At 39.1% G+C, this 27325-nt stretch overlaps 1 protein-coding gene across 1 annotated transcript in view; it reads right to left on the reverse strand.

Moving 5' to 3' along the window:
- LOC306773886 (gamma-aminobutyric acid receptor subunit gamma-3-like) overlaps nucleotides 1–20439 on the reverse strand; it is a gene marked incomplete at its 3' end in the record, with an annotated part of 162414 nt that extends 141975 nt beyond the window's left edge. Inside the window, exons 1-2 of the mRNA XM_079263830.1 lie at nucleotides 20353–20439; nucleotides 19907–20058 (exon numbers count right to left, since the gene is read on the reverse strand). Coding sequence (XP_079119956.1) covers nucleotides 19907–20058; nucleotides 20353–20408 — 208 coding nt within the window. The 5' untranslated portion in view covers nucleotides 20409–20439. The remainder of the gene's footprint in view (nucleotides 1–19906; nucleotides 20059–20352) is intronic.
- Nucleotides 20440–27325: the final 6886 nt, after the last annotated feature.

Raw genomic sequence — 27325 nt, forward strand, 5'->3', positions numbered from 1 at the left:
TGCATGCATTCAGCTTGGATTAAAACCTAGATCGTTACCTAGACCAGCCACTGCCAACAGTCTCACCTCAGATGATGTCTATATTATTAAATAAATCACATTAACTTGATGAAAGACGTCGCAGTGGGTCAAATCTAAAGTGAACTCAGACATAAAGACAAACTAAAGTTGTAGAAAACTTTACAATAAATATGTTGGATGAGACAGGGAGTAGAGGACAGCAGTAGCAGTAGTTGTTCCCATTTTAAGACAAATTGTCGTCTTCATTTGGTCTCTTGAGATGTGTGAGTGATAAGTGTGTGTTTGGCCCTTGTCTAGAAGGACGTACGAAAGAATGGAAAGTTTTGTTCGTCAGTGTTTTTGGAATCCGGTGCATTAGGAGGGATTGTTAGAAGTAAGCAGCTGTTTCATTTATCCAGTTTATTCCCCATCAAATCGAGGTGGGCTGATCTGGAATATAAAATATCACATGATGAAAATCAGCCCTGCGCAGCACACACAGCAGCCAGTAGAGAAAATACAAATTTCCACAATAACTTCAAGACTGTTTGAGGTATTTGTTTCATCTCTGAGTTTGTGGGGATGTTTCCATGTCAGAGAATATACCGGTAAATATGACGTTCCTTTTGTCCTGAAGATGAAAATAAAGATGAAGTCTACATATGTGCTGGCATGAGGCTGGTAACTGTGTGGACTGTTGGGAATTTTGGTGTTTTTCTCATGCAGGACCCCCTGGCTTGGTGGAAGTGTTGTGCTTCTATTTTCCTTTTATTTTATTTTATTTTAGTTCGTCCTGATAATTTATCTGCTATTTATCTTATTTAATTAATATTAGTTAGGTATTTATTTTATGTTTTTGTTTATTTGAATTTTATTCATAATTATAATTATTATTATTCTACATCTGACGTCTATCGCATTATTTGAATCTTTTTTATTAATTTATGTAATATTTGAGTGTACTTCATTTTATCTAATTAACCTTTTTTCCTGAAGGAATTAATCATTTTCAATATGTTAAGAAACAAATAATAAATAAACAAATATATCTGTAAAATAAAGGAAACACAAAACCAAATTCTTAGTACTTAATTAAAAAAGGATCAGGAAGAATCAGGTGCTCATTCACTCTTCAGTCAGTATTATGACATGTTTAGATTTGCTCCATATAATTTTCACAATTTGCTTTATTTCCATTGAAATTTCATGTAAATAAATTAATACGTTAGAGATAAAAGCCAATAGTCATTAATTCATTCATTCATTTTCAAAGTCTGATAAAGGATCACGGAAAGCTGGAGTCCATCCCAGAAATCATCAGGCGAAAGGCTGATACCCGCTGGACAGTCCATCACATGGCCGAAAAAAATATATACATAGTATAATATCTAATATTACATAGTATAATATTGTATATAATACATCATTTGTCTTAATGATACCTAATACATATTGATGATAATGTATGTTCATAATTTTTTTTTAAAAATCTTCAATCTATAGCTTTTGAAGAATTTGCTATTTACAGTCTGGTCGTTTACACTTACAAAATGAGATCCCAAACAGATGACAACTCGAGTAGCTACTGCAAGACTTATTTTCCCACAGTTTTGCATCTAAAATCCTGAATGAGGCTGAATTCAAATGAAGGCCTGAACTAAATATATAAATAGATGAATAAATAATAGAAGAACAACTGCTGAAGAGACATTTGCATCATAGGGCTTATGAAAGGTTACAATCCCCAGTTTGTGTGTGTGCACGCATTGCTTCACGTGTGTTTCCTCCATGCATGTGCACCTTTGCTGCATGTGAAGTTCCTGCCTGTGGGTGACTGTCACCTCGGCTAACCTGACCACCTAAGATGTGAGGAGAAGCATTTGCCAGGACTCTAAACCGGTCTTCATCTAATAAAATGTCACAGGACTTGAATTATGGAGGAGGCCGTGTGAGTATTGTCCTCCGAGTTGGGGAGGTGTCACCGGTTATCGTTGAATCAATTCATTATCAATCAATTCACTCCAATTCAATCCATGATCCTCCAAATAAATAATTAGAATCCAGTCCACACAACTGATCATCCAATTAATTATCAGCAAGTTTAATTCAGTTCAATCCAAATCATAACAGTTTGATCCAGATCCCTAAAATCCAGTTTTGACAAATTTGAAAGAATTTGTCTTCTAGTCCATGATAAGAAAGTTTAATCCAAATCAATCCAAATCACTTCAATATAGTTTAATTCAATTCACTGTAATTAAGTTTTATCAAAATGAAGCAAATTAATTATTTTTCCAGTTTTCCAAATTTAGATCATTTTATCAAATTTAATTTACTTATAGTACAGTTGATTCCAATTTTAAGTAAATTCTTTCACTCTAAATCCAAAATAATTTTTCAGTTTAATCCAATTCCATCTGATCAAATTTATTCAACTGCAATCCAATTCATTGCTTTCCAATTCATTCATCCAATTTGTTTTCTGCCATTTTAATCTAATTCAAGTCAAATGATTACAATACTTTTAACTTTAATCTAGTTTAGTAAATCCAATTTGATGTTATCCATCCTTTTTAGATTTAAATTATAATACATTAGAATCCAGTTACATTATAATCCAATTAAGTCCAATTTGATCTAATTAATTTCTAAACATTTATGTAGATCATTTTAATCCAATTCATTATCAACCAACTTATCCCATTTATTCCAAATAATACCGCCTAATAATTACGTATAATCATATTTACCCAATTCATTTTCTCAATATGTGATTTATTTAATTCGATTTTTTTTATAAGCTTTTTAGACTAATTCAGTTTGTGATCAATTCAACTTGCTGCAGACTACTGATATTTTGAAAATGCAAATTTATGAGTGTAAATAATTCTACCAGTCTTCAATAGAGTTCAGTCCCTCATCCTGAGCATGCATAATGCACCATGAGACTTCCTTTCAAGAGGCAGCAACCTCCAGCAGAGCCAGACTCAGGGAGGGTGGCCATCTGCCTCAAACAGTTGGGGGGTAATAAGATAGAACATGGAAGGAAGAAACAAGACCTGACGGGAACACCAACAAAAAATATAGGCCAGGGATACCTTTAACATGGAGGACAGAAAAAAAAAAAAAAAAAAAACTGTATGCTGCTGACACAGCAACATCACTGAAGGTCCTTTCAAGGTCCTGTTTGTCCAAACCACAATGACTTTTACAGGAAGTGATCCAGATTCTTCTCCACAGCTTTTACTATACAAAGCCATACATCAAATACACTAGAATACCTTTCATGATACCATAGATGATCATTAACATTATGAGAAAACCTTATGTGAATTATCACAAAGCTTTGACACCTGTACATCACAGTGACGCCTGTACATCACAAAGCCAAACCCTTTGAGATATTTCTCTGGTCAAAAGTCACAATGTTATCCATCAATCCATCCATTTTCTGCCACTTATCTGTTGCGGGGGCAGCAGCCTGAGCAGGGAAGCCCAGACTTCCCTTTCCCCAGTCACATTTGCCAACTCTGTGGGGGGGATCCCAAGATGTTCCCAGGCCAGCCAAGAGATATAATCCCTCCAGCGTGTCCTGGGTCTTCCCCGGGGTCTCCTCCCAGAGGGACGTGCCTGGAACACCTCACCAGGGAGGTCCAGGAGGCATCCTGACCAGATGCCCGAACCACCTCAACTGGTTCCTCTCGAAGCGGAGGAGCAACTGCTGTACTCTAACCCCCTCCCAGATGACCGAGCTCCTCACCCTATCTCTAAGGGAGAGCCCGGCCACCCTGCAGAGAGAACTCATTTCAGCTGCCTGTATGCGAGATCTTGTTCTTTTGGTTACAACCAAAAGCTCATAACCATAGGTGAGGGTAGGAACATGGATCGACTGGTAGATCAGAGCTTCGCCTTCTGGCTCAGCTCCTTCTTTACCACGACATAGTGCCGCAGAGTCCGCATCACTGCAGACACCGCACCGATGCGCCTTTCGATGGCCCTCACTCGTGAACAAGACCCCATGATATTTGAACTCCACTTGGGGCAGGACTTCACGTCCAACCTGGAGAGGGCAATACACTTATAGTGTCACTTGAGAATAAACTGCCACAGTAATGTCATATGACAGTTTATTCGCAACATAACATATTCTGCATATCTTTTAGAAAAACATTGTTTTGCACCATATTTGGCTTTCCTGCATTAACCTGTTTATCGCTAAAATCTTACAAAGCATGAAGCATACAGGATGCTAATTTTAATTTTAGGTTTAAATCATGATGGTTAATTTAACTGTCAGATCCTAGTTTGGGTTGTTCAACTGGTCACTTAAATCTTTTGCTGATGTTGATCCCGCTGGATTGTCACGATGATGATGAAACACAGCTAGGAAAACATAAAACTAGTTCATTACCTCAATGTAATAATTTGAATTCAATGCAGCTACAAGGTATTTCAATCAGAAAATTGGTAATTATCTGATGCCTTCTCGCATCCATGCTTTTACTTCTCCAATGAGGTTTTGCACCACTTCTTGTTTTCTAATTGAATCTGACTTTGGTCCTTTGTTGTTCATATCACTGTTACATGAAATCCAAATGTGGAAAACCAAACAAAATCCGCACAGATGCCATGCATCCCGAAGAGGCTAACGAAGGGTAACTCAATTACAATATCCATCTGTGTTTGTAATTGGATTTGTCACCTCCTCACACAGAAATACAAAGCGTTTATTACTGTAGTTTTGATACAAGCTACTTAAGTATATGACTGATGGATGATACAATAAAGCAAACGTTTATATGTGAATTGTAACTTCGCTCTTTGCAGTGTCAAAACACAAAACGGGGAGTTTCCACACAGAGACAAGACAGTGCAAGAGGTCAAGGATCTAAATGACACAGCAGTCTATATTAAACCTATATAATAAATATGATGCATTATCTGTGAATAATATTAAATATATGTCATATCTGTTTAAAAATTAGTTTTATGGAAAACTCCCTTAACCCTTTGAGCTCGACCAAGATTAAAAATAGGAAAACGTATGTTGTCTTTTTTAAATCTGCAGTCTTTGTTTGGCTCTTTAAAAAATAAAAAGATATTAACAAAAATAGTGGCTATATATTTACTGTTTATTGCCCTGTTATATGACAAAATTATTGTAGTGCATTATTTCATCTACCAGGGGGCAGAAGGCAGGTGTCAGAGTTTGTATAATATGGTTTTGAGCAAATTTTTTAATATAAAATGATGCAAAACGTCTTAGAAACTACTTGTACAAAACATAATACATCTGGCATTATAGGGTTCAATGACTAGTTTCACTGCTATAGACCTTTATTTCCAATTTTGTCCAAATACAATCCTTTTTCCCTACATCTTTACGAATTCCTGATGCCATCTCATAATATCATCATGCTTTTATAGAAAACAAGGAAATTCTGGAATATCTTGTATGTCTTCTGCATAATTTATGTGCAGTTTTTGAAGACCTTGTGGTTGTGTAGCTTAACGGATCAAGCAGAGTACCACCACCAGACACTTTGGGGGCAACGTTAAGCAGTATAACTGATATGTGACCTGCGAAAGGAGCACTGAAGACGCTATGTTGTATTTGATGAGGCCACAGTTGCCTGTTGTCTGCTGTGCGTCCTCTTTTCATGTCTCCAATAATAAACATCATCATGATTTTGACCATGTTTGCTCAGAGATTAACTCTGGACTGCCCTCTGGTGGAGGCATCCGCTAACAACTATGCCAACATGAGTACCTACTTTAAAACATAAAGGGATCACTGGGTCTTAAGTTTAAAAATATTCTTGTTTTTACTAAAACTTATATGTTTATCATGGATTCCTCAAATATTTTGTTTGATCTGCATCCCATGTGCACTTAAACAGAAATGAATGCTATATGTTTGCGAGCTTCGATATGCAAGTAACCACTTGGGGCAGTGTTGGAAGCGATTCTTCAGTGTAAAGTTAGATGATTGACACTAGTTGAAATAAAAGTGAGTTTCAAAGAAGAAAAGACACATGGTTAGGCGGCTTTACTTAACATCTACATTACCGCAATTGTGATCTCACAATGAGCCAGATGCTCTCATCTGCTGTTCCCATGTTTATCATTACCTTTACACCTCACAAATTAAGCAACTCTGTTGTAGCTGGCTTCTCTATTGCACCCCCTAGTGGAATTCTCTAGTAAAAAACATAATACAAAGACAAATATTCGAGAAATTATACTGACAGCAGAGCTGTTTGTCAATGTACTTGTGGGGTTAAAAGTACGTTTATTTTCCCCTTATGGCTTGTTTTTGTCTGGTAAATGCTCATATGGACAGAGCTTTCAGGATTTCCTTAATGTTTATTTCATTCATATTTGTATGTAAAGTTTTCAGGTAGTTAGCAAATACTCTGAACTCAGCTTGTTGGATGGATTGCCTAAAGACAATACAATGGTTACATGATGTTTTTAATTCGGAATTAAATAATTCTGAAATAACAGTATTCTCGTACGAGTTTACATGGATTGTTATGACCCAGTGGTCTAGGGGTAAGAGCCGCAACATAAAACAAATGTGCCAGACTGAAAGTAAGTTTTGGGAAATTTTATTATCCCATAAAGAGAAAAAAAAAAACAATACAGGCCCAAATGAGAAGGCAAGTGGTGCAGCTTACAAATACAAAACAGAACTATTTAAAAAAGCACAGACAATAAAGTACCATTAACTACCCAAGTCACACCAAACAATCCAAACAGCAAAACAAATGGCTAAGCCCAAAGGCTGCACAAAAGCCAACAATACTGCAGACTAGGCCGTAAAGGCTCTTCAAAACTAACCACCAAAAAAAAGACCAGTCTCAGAGAGGGCAAGCTGTAGCCACCACACAGCTGCCACTGAAGGAAGAACTTGGTGCTCTTTTATCCTGGATCGGAGGTGTCGAATCCTCATTGGAGCCGAGGTCAGCCACTCAGAGATGCCGACGAGACCAGGTGATGTGGAGGAACCAATCCCAGCCAGGGAGAGGCCAGATGAGGGTTTGAAGGCTGAATCAAATGGGTTGATGGGCAATTTGGGGCAGCCGTAACATGGATATAATAATCCTTAATGGAGGTTTACATGGTAGCTTGTCCTTACTTAATTCCGCTTTAGAGTGGCAGGTTGGGAAGGGTTCTGATTAGACAGGGGGCGGACGGGAAGTCTACTGAAAATGAACAAATTTCGCTTCCGGCTTGTCGTCTTTTCGGTTGTAACATGGAAAACTACAAAATAAGTACAGTTTTGCTGAACCAGCTTGACACGGGCATATTACTTCACTTTTTTAAACAGCTGAGAAGGAACGTAGACTACTGCGGATGGCAAGAATCGCCTTATTTTTAAAGCAGGTTTAACTTTTCGAAATTAAAGAGGAATTAAAACTCCCATGTAAGCGTGGCCATTGGAGAAGATGCATAGAATGGTTGGAAGCATGACAGAAACCAAAGAACTGGTTGACTGTTTGTGGTCAAAACCAGTAGTGAGAAGGTGGACAATAAATACCTTTGAATGGTGTTTAACAATAAACCTGCGAGGCAGCTGGTCAATGCTGAGAATATTTTATGACTTTGTAGTGACCAGTGCTCGTCTCCAGGTGGTTAACATCAACAGACTCAATAAAAGTATCCATAAAGCCAGCTGTTTGACAAGAGTGGAAATCCCTGAGGGTAATGTCAAAGGGGATGCTGTCCAGGCTCAGAACTATACTGAACAACCCTTCTCACAGGAATTCATTAGAAACTCTGCACTGAACCATAGGTCTGAGCCATAACCTTTTGTAAATATTATAAATACTGTAAATATATATATCTAATTGTGAATGCCTTTGCTGTTCAGGTTCAGTACAAAACCCTTTATGGACCTGAAAGCCTTTGATCTCAGCCTACAGTAGCATCGTCATGCTTCCTTTTTTTCTAAATAAAAGCTGCAAATCGAAGAGAACTCATATTTAAGAACAAGACATAGTGCAGAATCTAAGGCAGGGAAAATAAACTCAGTATGAAATTTACAATGAATGTGTTCTTGCCAGTCTGATTTTGACTGGTTTTATAGACCATTCATTAATCCATATAATGCACAGCAACATGAGCTGCAGAAATACCTTGCAGTGACTACACCCCTGCCTCTGCTCTTGTATTCTGTTCCAGAACTATTTACGCCGATGTCACTTCTCAACTGGATATATGAGATGTTAATATGCGATCAAAAAGTGGGTCAAACTTGCACTCGCATTCTGAAAACTGTAAAATCGCAAACGTTAAGATGTACATAAATTATGTGGCAGAAATGGATGGCAGGCAGGGTGGATGTTGAAGCAATGGAAGGAGGGAGGATCATGGTGGAGAGAAGGAAGAGGCCAAAAGAGGGAGATAATTGAATGAGAGGCAGTGAGAGAAACAGATGGAAATGCAGCGAAAGGGACAGGAAACAGCTGCAAAGCAACAATGTCTGAACAGATTCAGTTTCTATTTCTGACGAACACCTGGCTTTCATCTGAAATCTTCTGAAGTCCTCTCCTCTTTAGTAGCACACACACATTCATTCAGCTCGTGCACATATCTTGTGTGTGTAAAAGTGAGCAAGGAAAACCACGTCTATGACCGCAAATGAATAATTGTAGATGAACAAAAGGATAGCTCAATTAAAAACTGGTTCCAATTAACTGCCTATGCGAGTGCACACGCAGTCTTTGTTTCTCCTCTCCCACTCACAAACCTCATTGTTAATGCCAAATGTATTTTGTGGAGGTAATAATGGCAGATATGATTGCAGCGACCTGGTCAGTGACAGTAGATCAATAGCTTGTTAGCCACGGACAATTACAGCCTTCAGTCACAGCCTCTGCCTGCAATCAAACATGAGATGCATCTGGATTAGTTTTGTGGCTGTGCCCAGGAGCTGTCAGGTTAGCTGCACTTGCATTGCAGACTAAAGGCATGGACATACGTTCTGAATCTTCAAACATACACATCAACATTCTGCAAACATTTGTGTATATACTTTAGAGCGCAGTACTGGTGGAGACCACTAGGGTGAGAATACTGCGCTTAGACCAAGCGGCAACCTCCCGCGGTTAAAAGTGAAGCCTGCAAAACAGAGAAAATCCCCATAGACTCCCATGTTAAAAAGACCAACTTCACAGCAGAAATAAACATGATTACAGCCTGGTACAAAAATCCATTTTAGGTTTAATAGGTCAGGTTTACTTCCATGACAACTGTCGGGGCAGTGAATTTATTCCTAACTCGCCCGTTTAAAAGTAATTTAATCTTGACATTTAGCATATTTAGGGGTGTGTCCTTTTGATTGACAGGTACCCTATCTCCTGCTTTAAATTAGAAGAATGTAGAACAACCGCGGTTTTTAGCCGGTTAACAACGTGACTTAGCTTTAGCCCTCTTACCTCCGTTAGCTAGTTAGCTCCTGTTATCTCCTGTTATCTCCGGGTTAGCTCGGTAAGGTCTTAGCTACAGGCAGCTAGGAGTTCGCTCAGTGTCAATCATCCACCATGACGCTTACAGCCCCCTCTCAGCTCTACCTCTTTGCCCATATTTGTATTTTCAGGCCGAGACGACGCGCATCTCTGCCAAGATGGTGATGGTAGCCCACCGAGCTTCATTTCTGCTTTTCAGAAACCTATGGGTGACGTCACGGAGGCTCCGTCAATCTTTTTCTTATATAGTCTATGACTTAGACTCTGAAATGGTGAAAGACTTGCCAGTCGGCAGTTCACATTGCATTTCCAGTTTACCAAGCTGTTGCCATCGATCGAGGCACAAATTTTTAATGTGCAACGGGGAGGAAATATACTGAATATGCCTGCAGTTGTGAAGAAGTTCTGGGAGGCATATCCACCGTTGTTTACCTCTGACGAGGTCATGGTTGTCTTTGCTGTCATATGCATTAGATCAAACAGTTAAAATCAAAGTGTTATTCCTCTCCTGCTGAGTTCATGCTTCACCTCATGTTATTGCAGTTGTTTGCATGAACACCTTGAGCACTTAAGTCAATACTGCAACTTGCTCAAGCGACATGTTAATCCGTGTCAACGCAAGCAGTATTGCAGTCATAGCGTGCCAACGTAGCAGCGATAACAGTGTGAACAGACCAGTTTGCATAGATTTTGATATTAAAATCCGATCTGGGTCACTTATGTACGTGGTTTTAAATCTGGTACAGGTCTGATGTAGAACTAAATATTGAGGCGGTCTACAGTTTTTATGCCCCTCACATGTGGAACAAACTCGTATAAACCTGCAGGTTTGCAGAACCTATCAATCGAAGTCAAAAACATTCCTGTTTGCTGCCTTTAATCAGAACCACTGTAAAATCTTCACACTGGAATTTTTATTTCAGCCATTTTTTCTTTATTTTATTTTAGCTTTTACTTTTTTCATTTCTTCTTTTGAAGTTTATTATTAAACCTTTCTGGATCCTGCTGCAATGCTTTCAATGTTTTCATGTTTTGTACATGAAATGCACTATACAGAAAAGCACATTTTGCAATCTAAAAACTTTTTTTTTTTTTAATCTTTGGACTCCGTTGTCATGGGTAACGAGGGCTCAAATCTGTCCTGAAAGTATCTCATAATTTGTTAGAGGACTGTTGTGTTTCCAGAGTGCCGCTGTGAACCAGCTTTAATTGAACTCCTTGAATCATCTTGCCTCCCAGACTCTGAGTGTGTGCTTGCACACAGCACTCGGGGTGTACAAAGCCTTCGACTCCAGCCCGCTTTGTCCTCGATTCTCTGGTGAGCGCATACAAACACTGACACATACACCCATGTGCATCTTAGCATAGTACACAAGGATCACCCAGATCTTACACAGTGATCACACTCTGAACCCAAAAGGAAAGTGACACAATAGGGACACAAAAGCATCTCATCTTCCTCTAAGGCACCCTGCTTCGTATCGGTTAAGGTGAGGCTCAACACTTGTTCTACTTGGGGGAAATGTGGGTCGAGTTTTCTCCTTTATTTCTGCAAGTGGACCAGTCACCCACTTTATATAAAGATTAGGCTCACAGCTGACTTCACAATACTGGAAGAGACAGAAGAAAAACAAACCAGAGCTCTGAGTTAATAATCCTGTTATGCTATGGAGGTCTTGAATTTCCCATGTTTTGCCTCAGTGCTGCAGAACTGATATATGCTTTTTAGACATTTAAAGAGCTCCCAGTGTAAGATAAGCCAGTAACTAGACAATAAAATGGAGATGAAGGAACAAGGAGGGATGTAGTTGGGTACCTCTAGATTGGCTTTATACCTGATCAAATTCCTTGAGACCAAAGCGGGTGAAGACCATGGAGCCTTTTACTCCAATAGCCAATCAGGAAAGTATTACAAATATATTGTGGGGAATTCTGACAGGTGAACTGTATTATTGAGGATGACAACACTTAAAATGCAGTTGTACAAGTTGATCTGTCTTTCCTGTCCTCTCCACCCCAACCAGTCGAGGCAGATGGCTGCCCTCCCTGAGCCGAGTTCTGCTGGAGGTTTTCTTCTTGTTAGAAGGCAGTTTTTTCCTTCCCACTGTCGCCTCGCGCATGTTCAGGATGGGGGATTGGATCGAAGTCATGACTCGATGAAATCAGTTGGTTTCTATTATTGGCTGTGTATGAATTGGTTTGAAATGATGTGTATGCAAAGTGCCCTGTGACAACATTAAGTGGCACTATACAATTAAACCTGAATTGAATTAAAATCCAGCTGCACATGGTAAAGCCACGAATGGCTCCTGAACATGTCGAATCACGTGAACGATGGCAAGACATCTCTGTTTTTAGAAGTATCTTTATTACACAACATGACAGATTATGTAATGTGTTTCCGTTCTTAATTCTGTGTTTATTTTCTCAATCTACTCGCCTGTTAATTGGTGCAGATGTTGGAAGTGAGGTAAAATGCCAGCTCCCACGTTGTTACCCGAGGCTAAGTTGCTAATGACCTTTTCTTCTACACAATATGTGACGTGCGTTGTTTTTCAGATGCAATATACAGTTGCTTATGTTTCTGAATTATTGTAGACGCAACAAATCCTTTACAGCCAAAAAGTCTGTATTCTCTTTCAGGCGCTTACAGCACAAAAACTACCATAATAAGTAAATCCATGAACAATGACTTGGAATATGAGACAACTGCCTTAAACAGCTTCCTTCTAATTAAATTCATTAATGCTTGGATAGTAATACGAGCACGTTTATGCCGCTTTTTAACTTTGTATGATCTTCAAAGTGATTATAAATGTTTTAACCTGGCAAAAAAGCCACATAACGTGGAAAGACATACTATTTGCTACACGCATGCTACATTTTAAGCTGTAGTTCACATTATCATCTGCTGGTGGCAGTTTGCTTTACTTTTAATTAAACAAGAAGTTTATTAGTTGTTTATCAGAATATATAAAACATGACAGAGAATCCCATCATAAGGTAGAGGACATTTAGGTGATGTACATGATAAAAACACCCTCATTATTTTATTTTGTTGTTTTTGTGAAGTTCTTAAATAAATAAATAATGCCCATTGCCTCAAAAGAATATCATATTATATGCCAGTACAACTTTTAGCTGGTTGGTTACATGAAAAGATTGATTGACACTCATTTTCTAAAGCTAGCAGGTGGTTTTCTTAGCTTATCATGGATAGTGAAATTCATTTCAAAGCATTTGTTACAAAAACCTAAAATAAAAAGTGAACAGAATGAAAAGAAAATGGTTTTTCATCAGCTACAACAAAGACATTTGTTAGCTTTTCCCAAACACACCAGCTGTACTCTTTAATTTTTATGCTAAGCTACGTTAGCCATCTCTTGGCATGATTAGTTTAACAATGTCACAAAGTATTTATGATGTTTTCCTCAATCATCTGAACTTTCTTCATGTTAAACTTATAGCAACATAGTCATCTACTCAGTCTTAGCCCAAACGTATATGTGCCATAGAAATTACCCCCATTTAAACATAGCTAATGGTCAAACCAAGTGTGCTTGTAATAACAGTACATCAACTTTGCCTGAATGGCCAGAAACTCACAAAGGAAGTTTCTCAGAAAAATGGGGAAAGAAAAGGATGTTTTTCTTTATGTCTAAGTCAATATGTGTTTGTGTGTCTGGACACAGAATGACTTTGATTTAGACCAAATCCAGGTGTTTCTGGGAAGTGAACCGCACTTTTGTGACTTTTTGCCAATCTATGCGAGTGTGTTACTGAATGTGTGTTTCTCAGCTCAACTCTTTTTTTTTCCCCTCAATGACTTTATTGTCCCAGATTTGTCTTTGACTCAGCGTCATCTCTGAATCTTGTTTGTCCCTGCATATTATTTCCCATTCACATACTTGTTTCTGTTGGCGTACGTTATCCTGCTCACACATAAACAATTCATGGTTTGTTAACGGGATCTCATCTAAACTTTAACCATAATTATGGAAGCAGAGCTGAAGGTATACACAACACCATAAAAAGTGACAGTTGAGACAGGAGAAACATAAGACAGATAAGTGACCTTTTTTTTTTTTTTCTCCAAAAAAAAGGGGGAAAAAGAGCATCTGGTGCAGTTTCTCCAGTCCTTAGGGGCCCAATGCTTGGCGGGTTTTAAGGTGTTTCCCTGTTTCAGATCACTTGCTTCAAATTAGCGGATCATTAACAGGCTTGTGCAGGACTCGTAGACATCTACTTCATTGAGTTGAGTGTGTTGTAACGGCCAAACACTGAAAACCAGCAAGGCAGTGGCCATTGAAGAACATTAACAATTCGTTAACTGCTAACAAGTTGATGACGTAATTAAAAGTAAGGTTGGGGAGATCTTTTAGCCCAGTCTCACCAAAAACTGTAAAATATAGACTAAATGTTTGTTCACAGGCTTTAAACCTGTTAAATGAAGACTTTTCAGGCATCTGTTCTGCACCAGAACCATGATAAACCAGAATCATGATTTTTTTTTTTTTTTTAACCATCTAAACCTAACCTTGTCCTTAGATTAGGAATCTAACCATGTCTTTTTCTTTCTTTCTTTCTTCCTAACAATTTGTCATAGGGGTCATGTTGACTTTAACAGTAAAAGAGCTGTAAATGGTTAGTTAAAAATAATGTTTTCAACCACAAAAAAATGCAACTAATTTATAGATTTCATGATCTACAAGTCATAATGCAAATAAAACAATGTGGTTGGATGCTAGATCTTCAAGGCCTTATTCTCCAGGCCTTCAGGCCTTGTTCAATATCATACATGTGTGTGTATACATATATATAAAAGGTCGGGACTTTGTGGCTTTCTGTAATTAAAGTTAATCTCATTGTAAAATCTCATCAATGAGCAGTTTATACGCCAAACACCATTCGGTGGAAACACCTGCAAATTGTAATCGCTTGTTTAAATTGCAGAAATTGCTCATTTATTTAATGGAAAAACTGCAATGGAAGTACAGCTGATGTACTTTTTCTGTTATCTTTGATGGATTCAGGTACAATGAGGTCTTTCACACCATTTGATCCATGTTTGGCGTCTGTACTGTTGTGTTTTGGGCTTTGGGAAAGGGAATCATTCTTCAACCAAACTTAAGTGTTGTTCAAGCGCCGCTTTAGCATTTTGTGCAGGAACAAAAAGTTTGCTGATCTCTTTTAGTTACTGTTATGAACGTTTGATTGGTCAGTGGTGTTTCTGGGGCGGGACTTAACAAAGGGTCAGTTATAGCAACACATACGAGTTCCATCAATTTCATTGTTTTAAACTAATTTAATATTCATGTTCACAATTAAATATGTGCACTCGAGATTTAAAAAAGGATGGTTTGCTTTTACATCTGAACTCTAATAAACTGTTACATTACATTGAGTTAAACACGCAGCTTTAATCCAATTTAACCGTATTTATTTCTAAATCTGAAGTTTATTGGACCCTTAAATAAATGTAAAATAATTATATTTTTCTTTTGCACACACATAACATTTATGTCTATTTATGTCCAAATTATGGTAGTATTGTCTCCTGCTGTCCAGCAGGGGGCAGAAGACAGGTATCAAATTGTTAAAAGGGTTTTGAATGAAGGTTTTACCACAAAGTGATGCAAAAGGTCTCAAACTGCATATAAAAAAAAAAAAAAAAAAAAAACTCCAGTCCTCTCCTTAGTAAACATTTTATAATTACTATTACAGATCGACTAGAACTGAACCATGTTCATTAACAAACAGTAACCCAGATACATCAAGCTGAACCAGATTATTTACATTTACTTCAATCAACAAAATTCTTCCTCACTACATTAAAGCATTTTATTTAATTAGAAATAATTTCCATGATTTCACTTAACAAGTGCTTTTTTTCAGTGTAAATTCTTCATCATAGCAGAAGTGCTTCTTCCACATCGCTGTGTCAGCAATGTATTTAAATACACCTTTTGTTTTTATGCTGGAAGTGTGTTCTGGTGGTGTTTACTCAATTCCTTTTGCTCTTCCTAAAGAAAAACATGGGATATTTTGAGGAGAGAGGTCTTTATACACAGCGCTTGTTTATTCAACTACAACATCATCACAGCAAGCAACCACAAAGCCTTTGCTTCAGAAGCTCCCAAATGGTTTCCACAGATTAGATCGCACTGCTGACTGCAAATAGGAAATAACGAGGGTAAAAAAGAAAAGAATAAGAAAATACAGGAAAAGTGTTGTTTGTTGGGTCAAACTGGAATAAAAAGAAGATAAAAATAGGATTTCAGCAGAGACCAGAGTAAATGTCAGCCTTCACGTTAAGGGGAAGGCTACTACAACCTCACCAGACACTTATCTACAAACACAAACTGTCTTCGTCTCTAAAAAGATGAAGCAGCAGCAACAAAGCAGGACACATGCACATCACAAGGGGGAATTTACCAGTCTGCTGCCCACCGACAACAACACTCCAGGTATCAAACCAGCAAGCGCTTGATTAGAGGTCTCAGAGGACTTTTACCCTCCAAGAAGCTCAAAAGCAATGATTGCACCATAAGCATAGCGGCAGTGATGTGGGTGCAATCAGAGGGAGGATTTGAGCTAAAGCTGCCACCCAGAACAAACAGTGGTTCCCATTTACGAGGGTCCCTGAATGCATCGCTGCTGGTGTTTTAGTATTCGATGGAATGACGTCATCTTTAGCTTCTTTAATTCGATAATAAATTCAGATTTGGAGCAAAAGGCCCGCCTGTGGTTGATGGAATTACATGAACACGGTCCGTTTGCAGATTGTCTCGTGATATTTGGTGAAACACGTGCACATTTTCTCCGTCAGCAAGAGGAACCTAAAGCAGCCGTGATGCCAGAACAGCTGGAAACACAGAGAATCGGAACTCCGAGGAGGAAGTAAACAGGCCAAAGCGACGCCGGTTTAACCGTGACTGCATCACACGCGGTGTAATTAGCTGGCACCTGTTTGGGCTGCCTGCGTCACAGAAACCCCCCCCACCCCCCCGGAGCGCCAGCAGTCGCCGAGGCCAAGCGCACAGTCGCACAAATCAAAATGGCAGAGGCTGAAATTCTCATTCCAGGTTCTGGAAAATGAGAAACAGGTGCAACAGCAATCTGTTGTACGTATTCTGGAGCTGCTTTTCTTTCTTTGTGACACTTGAACTGCCTGATCAGGTGAATTTCAGGGAACATTTTAGACTTTTAGACAAAAAACTAGTGAAAGTAAGCCGGCCTGAAGCTTCTCTATCACGTGGTTTGGGAAGAAAACACCAAAAGTCAGTAGAAAAGGAAGTTTAGACCATTTAACTGTGACTAAATTATTAACTTTTCCATTTATTAACCCCTGAAATGCCAAGCAGTTGTTTTACGGTCTGTTTGTTTTCTTTTAAACATAGAAAAGCATGTAGAAGCTGAAGTCTTGTAATCCCAGTCAGCATCCAGACGGGATGTTTTCAGCCTCAGATGCCAGAATGAAGCAAAAAGGATGTAAACTAAACAGATACAGCAGCATAAAGTAAACTATTACTGGTAGTTTTCCGTAGAAATAACAGAGATTCATGGTGATTAAACCTTTTCTCACAACAGACAACAGAAACTCTTCACTGATTTCCACTTTTTATGCTTCTACTTACCTGCTAACCTCACACAAGCAACTCCGACTCGGCTGCTTTTAGGCGCCACTGTGCCTCAACTTCTTAGCTTCATTCCAGTCATACAGAATTTGTCTTCTTCTCTGCTCACTTGTTGATATTTGGCTGCTCCTGATTGGACTTTACTGTCAATTTAAGATCTCTGATTGATGGAAAGTTTGACAGGAAGTGACTTCATCAGAATAGAGGCTTTTTAGATTAACATATTTAAATAACGGTGTAATCGTGGATCACTGACTGTAGATTCATCTGAATAAACTGCATTTTGTTTGTAAACCTCCCAGACGGGATATAAAAGTCTGTAAAATGTCTGTAGATCACCTGGAGTGGAAACTATCCATCACAATTCCCACTCAGAGCTGCAAGCTACCGCTCCTGAGACGTTCTGTCCAATACAATGGAAAGGGCTTTGAGCCTTTAAAGGGTTAAAACAGTCATTGATTCTTATTATTGTCCACAAGAAAAGGAAAAGAAATGCAGGGAAATATTTTTCCTTGACTTTTTTCTTTCATTGATTTGATTTTTTTTCTTAAAAGGTTCTTAAAATGATTGAATTTGATGTTCAGAATTTCCAAATGGGCGCCTTGTCTGGTGGGGAAAATGTGTCTCCATCAGCTGGAAACGCTGGTTTGTTTTCTGCTCCTGGAGTTAATCTTCAAGGCGAGGCAGCAGCGACCTGCAGCCTGAGGACGGGGGAGGAATCCGAACCCTTTCAGCAACATAACGAGGAGTTGTCGTGTCGTCTCTGTAGATGCTGACTAAATTATTCCAACCCCTGAAATCAGATGCTCCGTCAACCAGCTAATCAGCAGAATAATCACATAGAACTGTTCTGCTTTTCCATTCTCTGGTGTCGATCTGGCATCTTTGAGGATTTGCCGCGTTTATTTATTTATTTTTTTTATGATTTAATCAGTGGAGTCAAACTCGTTTCAGTTTACCCTCTCACATGGAGCAGACCAGTAAAATACCAGTTTAATAACCCATAAATAAGAGAAAACTCCACTTTTCTCCCTTTAGTTTAAATGCAGCTGCTGTTTACAACCTAGAAATCACTTTATGTCTTTCATATTATGATCTGAGCAGCTTTTAAGTTATTATGAGTTCTCTTCCATCCTGACTCAACTCATCATACAAACCGAAGTCAGATCTGTTACACGAGATGAAATGGAAACCAGTTTATCTCCCTGCCCTGTATGTTTGTGGGAATGTAAAATATCCAACATCATTAACAAGGAATGAGTTATTTTTGTGGGGCTTTACATTTCCAGTTGGAATAAATCCTGAGGATGTTTTCTTGGAAATGAAGCCTTTAGTTTGTTTTTATGGGGTTTAGATGTGAAATGTGATTGGCTACTTATTGATAGCATTAAGAAAAAATGGTTTCAGTGTTGGTTAACCCATAAAACTCTACCAGATCACCGGCGATGTAAATCGCTTTCGCTTGTATTATCAACAAATTATCAGGAAAGGTAGGGTGTAGCTCTGTGGGGGAATTGATCATTTATCCTTTAAGTGATAAAAAATAAACATTTTACAGGCATTTCTTTAATATCCAGACACAACATGTGACGATGCGCTTTTGTCCGATTCGATTCCGATTTTTTTGGGTGCCAATTTGATTTAAATTGTGATTCTCACTTTGCGATTGCAAATTTTTGTAGATTACAAACAAAAGAAATGTATAAAACTTTTTTTTTCTTGATTTCAATTGGGGAAAAACAACCCAGTAGCCAGATCATTATTCTGCTGCTATAATGCCCAAGAAGACAAGTTAAAAGATCAATAAAAACAATATTAAATTACTATTTATTTGAGTAAAATTGATTTTTTAACAAAATATCGATTTTAAAATTGAACCAATAAATTTCCTATTTTTGATTTTTCGATTAGATTTTCCCATCAACATGTAGTATTTATTCATAGACTTTTTATGGTCAATCCACAAAAACACCATAATTTATCGCATTTTCATCACTATGTTGCTGAAATCCCTCTATTTGGATCCAGAAATGGTGATGAAGTCATTTCCTGTCAAACTTTCCACCAATCAGAGAGCTTAAATTGACCTTAACGTCCAATCAGGAGCAGCCAAAGATCAACAAGTGATCAGAAAAGCAGGAAAATAATGATCCTTTATGGCTGGAATGAAGGCAAGAAGAAGTTTGAGATGCAGCTGAGGTGGAGGTGGTTTTGTGAAGATAGCAGGTAAATAGTTGCTTATGAAGTGTAAATAAGTAAATAGTTGTGTGTTTGTTTCTTCTGAAAGGGAAGACGTGAGAGAACGATGTGCAGATGAGAAAAGGTTTTGATCTGTGTGTCATTTATCCTAAATACGGTTAGAAATAAATTCCTTTATGCTGCTGGATCTGTTTATTTTACATCATTTTAGCTTCATTCTGACATCTGAGGCTGAAAACATCACGTCCGGATGATGGCCGGGATTAGAAAAGCTGCGCTTCTACATGCTTTTCTGCGCTAATGTAAATAAAAAAGGGTGGATCCAAAAAAAAATTTTTTTAAAAAGCAGAAAGTCTTGGAGTTTTAGGGGTTAATAACTGATCCAGACTTCCAGGCTGAAACTGACCTGATTAATGTTTCTGGCTTCTTTCTCTCATGAAAAACCACAAATTAGGCATCTTTAACAAAGTCATGAAGGAGTGGAAAGCTGACAGGCTAATTAGGGGGGGGGGGGGCGCCATCAGCACCCTGGAAAGCGACTCCCACGTCCACTAAAGTTTCCCTCCCGGGTCAGAAACACGCGCCCTGTGGCCTCACCTCCGATGTCTGGCCGCAGCGTCTTGTCGTATTCCTTCAGCAAATTGTTGAGGATCATTGTGGCGTCCTCCTGGTGCGACCTGGGGACCAGCATTTGGTTGACAGTGGAGTCATGAAGATCCTCGTCGTCGCCATATTCCAGCAGATCAGACCTGGACAGGAAAAGACAGCAGAAGATTTGCTCGATTTATGTCAGGAAAAAAACTTTGTCGCAGAACAAAACAAGCCCAGACTGTGGGTTTGTCTGTAGCTGGGAGGGTTTTTGTCTGCTCCTGTGTGTGCGTGTGTGCGTGTGTGTGTGGGGGGGGGGGGAGCCCTCAGAAACAGCAGAAGGAAAGGAAACACGCGCGGATTGTTTGCTGTGAAAAAGCAGAAACGATGAGGGGAACTCCTGAACTTGCAGGAAGAAGCTGCTGAGCAGAGAAAGAAGGAGATGAAAGACTCACCGAGCACCGTGCGCGAGCAGAAGTGTGGCGAGGATGACCACAAACTTGATTGTCATCTTCCCACGCGCGGATCACCCCCCCTCTGATGACAGGAACTGGTGCACGGAGACCCCCGCGTGAGCTGCTGCCTGCTGCTGCGTTCAGGCACCAGTACAGTAGGTGTGTTCCCATCAATCCCCAGATCTGAACTTCCTCATCCGCCCACGCGCTTTCTCCTGCGCGTCATGTGCGGCCACGAAGCAGCCAGCCAGCCAGCACCCCCCCCCCCCACCTCCTCCTCCTCCTCCTGTTTGGTCCTCCTTGCTCCTCGCAGGAGGGCTTCCTCCGGGAAGGCACCCGACGATCAATCAGGGTGATGAGTCCAAGCAGATAGGGTGGGAAGAAGGGGGTGTGTGCGCGCGTGGAAGGGGAGGAGGGGAGTGGGAATCGACGGGATCCAGCGGCGCCTTCCTCTCTCTCTCCCTCCTCCTCCTCCTCCTCTTGTGTGGGCAACAGATTGGTTGGGTGACGCTGTCTGCTGCTGGTGAAGGTGTTGAACCCACTGACTCATGCACCGTGCACGCCACCTGGACCAGAACCGTGCCGCGATCAAGCTGGGAGCGCACACACACACACACAGCCACGTTATGTGTGTAAATATCTCCATGCAAAGAGTTTGTGTTTATTATTAATCTTCAAATCTGCCTCTTTAAATAAAAAAAACCATGGAAATGGCGCTAAAACAGAGGATTAAAACATGTGCAAACTTCACTTTTCTGCGCTCCGACCAGCTTCAAGGCGCACCTGATCATCTGGGAGCAGTTCACATGGAATCTGTGGAGATGCTTGCAGTTTGTTTGGTGATGAGCTCAACTGGAAGTCAGATTTAGGCTTTACGCAAATGTTTGTCCGCCACAGAGTCGCAGCACGCGCTCAGAAGAAGTCATTTCTGGAGAGGCGCGCGTCTCAGCAGGTGCAGCGCGCAGACCTGCCGGCAGCAGCGGAGAGACGCTGCTGCCCTCTGCTGGCGGGAAGCCGCCAAACACGACAAGGTGCAGCCTGGAAGTTTCTGCTGTCTCCCTGTATGACCAGCAGTGACCTGCAGGAATCATCCAGCTGACATTTAAGATTTAAAAATGAAGAGAGAGGGAAAAAAAACATGCAGCTGATGTGCTGCGAGATTTATTCCTACTGCTACAAAAACATGACTTATGAATGTCTGTCTCTTTGTTTTACTTGGAAACAACCAAATATACAAGTTTTCCTTTCACTTAAACCTTCAAATGCCAATTTGATTCCATGATGTCACTATTTTAATGAGATAGATACACATAAAGGAGTGATTTTTTTAAATGGAATAGTGAGTTTTTGTGTTTTATTCTATTCTATTCTATTCTATTCTATTCTATTCTATTCTATTCTATTCTATTCTATTCTATTCTATTCTACAGTAGCAGACGGTTTTATCCAAAGCGACTTACATATGAGTGAGAACAACACAAGCAGGAAATCAGTAGAGGACATTGTAGGAAGGTGCTGGTGGACTGTCCAGTTGGACGCAGGTCCTTCCATGAAGTGCTACAGGCTTCTTTTTTGTTTTTGTTTTTTTGTTTTTGTTTACTCCCTTCCCTCCCCATAATATCATCTATGTTATAATACAAAGAATATAAAGAATCTAAGATTATTTTGCAATATTGTTTTTTTTTTTGTTTGTTTGTTTGGTTTTTTTGGGGTTTTTTTTACAAAATGAGATTTAAAGTGAATTATAAGTCCTGAAAGAACAATGAAATTCTCTTCTAAAACCTACAAAAACAATTAGAAATTACATCAGTATAGTCAGAACTCCTCTTTTGGTTTTGTCTCATCCTCAAGGCGACGCCACAGAGAACCACCAGCTCACATTTACCAGTCTGGTGCAGAAGCTGCACCGGATGCCGTTCCTGGTGCAACGTCTTCCACAGAACACTGGTTTGTGCTCAAACTGCCAACCTTCAGGCCAGTGGACAACCGGCTCTACCTCCTGAGCCACTCCACTCCCCCCCAAACTGATCTGAAACGAACTTTTAAAAAAGTTAAGAAAACCAAAGATGAGTCCTGCTGTCTGACTTCCGCTTGGTGGTGTAATGGAGGGGCGGGGGGGCTCTAACAGACCCAGAGTGTTGCTGCTGACCTTGTCCATCTTTTTCTGATCACAGTGTAGCATCTTCTGATGGAAACTTCCAACAGGATGATGCACCATCTCAGGACAATGTCACCAATCCTCCAAGACTACAGCCCCTCCTGCACCCCCCCCACTCAGCCTCTGCTGGACCTCTAACCATCTGAGCATCACGCCTCGGCGTTCAGCAGCTCAGCACTCCCTTCCAACCTGAGCGGTGACCTTGTCTGACTTCAGAGACTAAACTACGTTATTATTAATTTCACAAAGCTCAACTTATCTCCAACATGACTGAGTTTACTGTCCAACAGAGTCACCAGGTTCAGTCTGCGTTGGGTGATTCCCATCATGGGTGTGCAGCGATGCGTGGAACTTCGTGTCAGTGTGAACACCTTGTTGAATCTAAGATAGTAATAAAAAAATAATAAAAATCAATCCCACAAACAAGTGATCGCTGGAGATCCTTCTCACACGAGAAGCTTTAATAGTGATTTAATGAAGCCACATTGGACATACAGCGGTGCCATAACATGTGCAGTGTAATATAAAGCATCTCTTGATCCATTTTATTCCATCGTTTTAAGTATAATACGCAATACAAGTACAGCACGTAAAGCAACGAATGAGTGGCACAAAACCAGCTACAATGGCTTCGTTTAATTCTGCAAAGAAAAGAAGCAAAAGTCTTCATGTTTTCTCAAAAGAAAAATAAAATCAAGTTTTAGTTGCTGAAAGAAACATCAGAGAAGTTCATGCACTCGAAGGTCCGTATGTAGGTGTCTGCATTAGACTGCTGGAGCCCCCCCGGCTGGATGGACATTACATTCTCCGGCTCAGACGTATAAAACTTAAATCTGTGGCGCTGGCCATGACCACGCTTTAAAAAAAAAGAAAAAAATAAGGAAGCTTAATCAATCCTAAATTTGTCCAGAACCCTGGCCAGCTACAGCTGCCCAGACACCACAATGAGAAAAACAAGTGTTTGTCACTGAGCTGTGTCAGTCAGGGCTTAAATTGCAGGGAAGTGCTTTGCAGTAAGGGACCCCCCCGCCCTTCACCAGGCCGGGTGAAAGCAACTTAAGCGGAACTAAATCCCTCTTCTAACAGATGTACGGCTGATGAGTCTGTCATAGTGGCTGAAGAAAGGAAGGCTGGGTGGGTGGTCGTATCTCTGCTGGCAATAGAAACATTTTCAAATGGATGGATGGGTTGATATTGGATGATACTGGATGGTATTGGATGATACTGGATGGTATTGGATTATTTTGAATGATATTTGATCATATTGGATCATATTAGATGATATTGGAATATATTGGATGATACTGGATGATATTAGATTATTTTGAATGATATTTGATCATATTGGATCATATTAGATGATATTGGAATATATTGGATGATACTGGATGATATTAGATTATTTTGAATGATATTGGATCATATTAGACTATAATGGAAGATATTGGATGATATTGGATGATATTAGATGATATTGGATGATATTAGATTATATTAGATGATATTGAATGATATTAGATTATATTGGATGATCTTGGGTGATATTGAGTGATGTTGGATGATATTTGATGATATTCGATGATACTGAATGGTAATAGATTAGATGATATTGAATGATATTAGATTATATTGAAAGATATTGGGTGATATATGTTGGGGAAGATGTTGCTCCTCTGACCTGCAGGGCAATGACGCCTTTTTTTGGATGAATTCTCAGCTATCAGAAGGCTTTTGTGTGTTTTTTTTTTTTTTTTTTTTTTTCCACAAGCACATAACCAAGATTTTTTTTTTTTTTTATCAAACATAATAAATTTATGCTCATTCAGGAGCTTAAACTTCAAAGACAGGAACAAATAATGGTAAAATTTTGGAGATAATTCAGCTTGACTTTCCATTTCATTAAATTAAGTGGTGCTGGAACAGTTCAGTTCAGCAAATACGCTCAAATTTGTTGAAGGGCTCAATCGTGTGCACATGCAGCAGAGTCAAAGAGGGAAGTGCGTGCACGGACACAGAGGATGGCGGCTGTTGCTGGGAAGATGCCTGCTCTGCTAATCTGCACTTGGCTGCCATGTCAACCCTGGACATTAAGGCCGTTTCCATGAGGAAACGGGTGAAAGTTTTGTCATTTGGACATTTCATCCACTTGGAAGCAGATTTTTAGAAGAATTAAAGTCTTTATTGTCCTTCCTGTCTTCCACCATAGTCCCACCTCTTCCTTCACCTGCAGCACAAATCCTTCCAGCAGCTTCTCCATTTAGGACTGGGAATCTTTAGGAACACAATTTGATTAATTGCGTCTTTTTCCCTCTTTGATTGACTTCAAGTGCTTTCCATGTGGAAATGTGTAATGTGGTTTATTTGTTGTACATTTGAGCTTAATTTGACACAGTTTGCACATATTGTGGCTCATGAAAAGGTCCTTTGTTTCCATCGGTTCAGTTCAGGGTTACAACATTCTTCTGGTCTAAGTTTCCCTTTTCTGAACAGTGAATTTGCTGCGCCCAGTGGCAATACTTTTTTATGATATATTTTGCATTTGTTAGGTTTTTAGTGTAAACAGCAATGAGTTTTTCTCCATAATTACATAATTATGACAGGCTTTTTTATAAAATAAAAATTGTGTCTATTAACTGATGTTTCTTACGTTTTAACGTCTCTGTAAAGCACTTTGAGTCACTCTGTTGTTAAATTTTTTTCATGCCAATAGACTTGTCTTGCCTATGTGTGGTTCACTAATCACCAAACTGGCAGGTGTTTGCATGGTGCACATTTTTGCAACAGGTTCATGATTTTCTTCTTTTTAGAAGTAAAAAAAAATGACTAATTCGGAGGCGTCCATTTTTCCAGGCTGGTGCAACGGCAACATAAACTGCTTGGTAATTGTCACTTACTCTCAAGTACTCCAACTGGAGGTAAAATGTGACCAGTATTCATGTCTCCTTTTTAGCTTAATTTTCCACCATTTCTTCGTATGTTTGTTTATCAAATCAGTTTCTTCAGAATTGCTGTTGTTCCTTCTTTGTTATTGGTGTTTTCCTTTGGCAGCATTACAGCACCACTTACAGGCCTGGAACATACACTATATCTGGGTTTTTTGTGAATACACACATTTTTTGAATGGTGAAATTACAGAAACCTTGGTATCCATGTGGATGTAGTCTTAGATAAACACATCAACTCCTAGCTGCATTTTACTGCTAACAATCACTCAAGCTCAACTGACGAATAGCAGCAAACATTGCAGCTTTAATATCAGTCCGTTCGGCACAAAAACAATGCAGCATAGCAGATATCTTATTGACTTTTAGGTCCAGTTTAAGCCTGCAAAGCTAAGCTGATCCAGTAGTACTTGATGCCATTGCTAATCAAAGTTATCCAGCACAGAGCTTCCAGCAGAAATATGACGGGGAACCGTGGTCTTCAACAACCATGAGATTAAAGAAACCTTGACTCAGAGGCAACTCTTCTGCTGAGAACATGAGTCCTTTTGTTCCTGAGTATGTCTCACCAAAGACCAACAAGTCATGCATGCTGTGCAGCTGCAATTCCAAGCGATAATGGCACAGCATGTGTTCACAGCTCCAAGTTTAGCTAAGTCAAAGTAGAAGTATAAATCATAAAAAATCAGCTTTAGCTCAGCGATTAAGTATGATCCGATGTAAGCTCTTTTTGTTCTACAAGCAACAAGATCAAAATTATTTTACACAAGTAGCACATACCTTAAGAAAAACACATCCAAGAAAAGAACATACCCTTGATATATCGAAAATCAACTTGCAACTTAGACATTTTTTTTCAGAGGGCTGAAACGTCAACATAATCTGGGGGTTTTTTCCCTGTCAAAGAAAAGATTTAGGTTGAAAATGAAAAAACTATTTACATGACTTCCTTTTGACATTTGGCCTAATTCATCCAAAACATTATGCAGTTTCAAGGCTCTGTCTCGCCAACAATCATGATATGGAGAATTCTGAAAAAAATCAATGTGTTCCAGTGAAAACTGGGTTCACTCTTGGGGTGAACTAAACTTGTGAAAACAATGTGTGGAATACAATTCTAATGCCCTACAAACATATAACTAATATTAAGCCACATGGGGGTGTAAGTAAATTTTGATACAATACATGAACGCATAACTGAAACTATCAATATCCATTTAAAAGTTATACTATTTATAACCCTGTTATAATTATTATAACCTTCTTTGTTAAGCAATACACCTAAATTAGTAACAGAAAGGTGATTTGTGGAAAGTTTGGCACATATAGTTTTTCTTTTTTTTTTTTTTTTTTTTTTAGAAGACCTGACTTTGTTGGTGTGTTAGCAAGTAAGCTAAGGAAGTTGCTAATTGGTTTGCAGAGATGCTAGCAAAAAACTGTTTTCCCCTCCATTTTTAGTGACATTTTTTATTGATTAAATTCACCTAAAACATTCTTACTGCTTGTGTCGTTTATGATCGTATTATTTACTATTTATAATACTATTATTTTTTTTCCCCCTTCTTTTTCAGCTAAGCTTTTTACTGATAAAGAATCCATGAAAGGGGAATCTTTCTGTGTCTTATTGTGTTCTTCACCCTTATCCACTAACATATACTGCCATTTCAAAGCTATTGCAAGCAAATGCAACATCTTTTGTCAAAGAATAAACTACCAAATATGCTAAGATAAATATGATTTTTATAAAGTTAGGCATAAATAACTTCTCTTGTTGGTCTTTTAGCAAGTGAGCTGATGAAGTTTCTAGCTGGCTAACACAGGTGTCTGTGTTTATCATTTAACAGTTATTTACTATAACACTGTTTACTTACAA

The sequence above is a fragment of the Telmatherina bonti genome, assembly GCF_933228915.1.
Source record: "Telmatherina bonti genome assembly, chromosome: 24".
NCBI classification, from domain to species: domain Eukaryota; kingdom Metazoa; phylum Chordata; class Actinopteri; order Atheriniformes; family Telmatherinidae; genus Telmatherina; species Telmatherina bonti.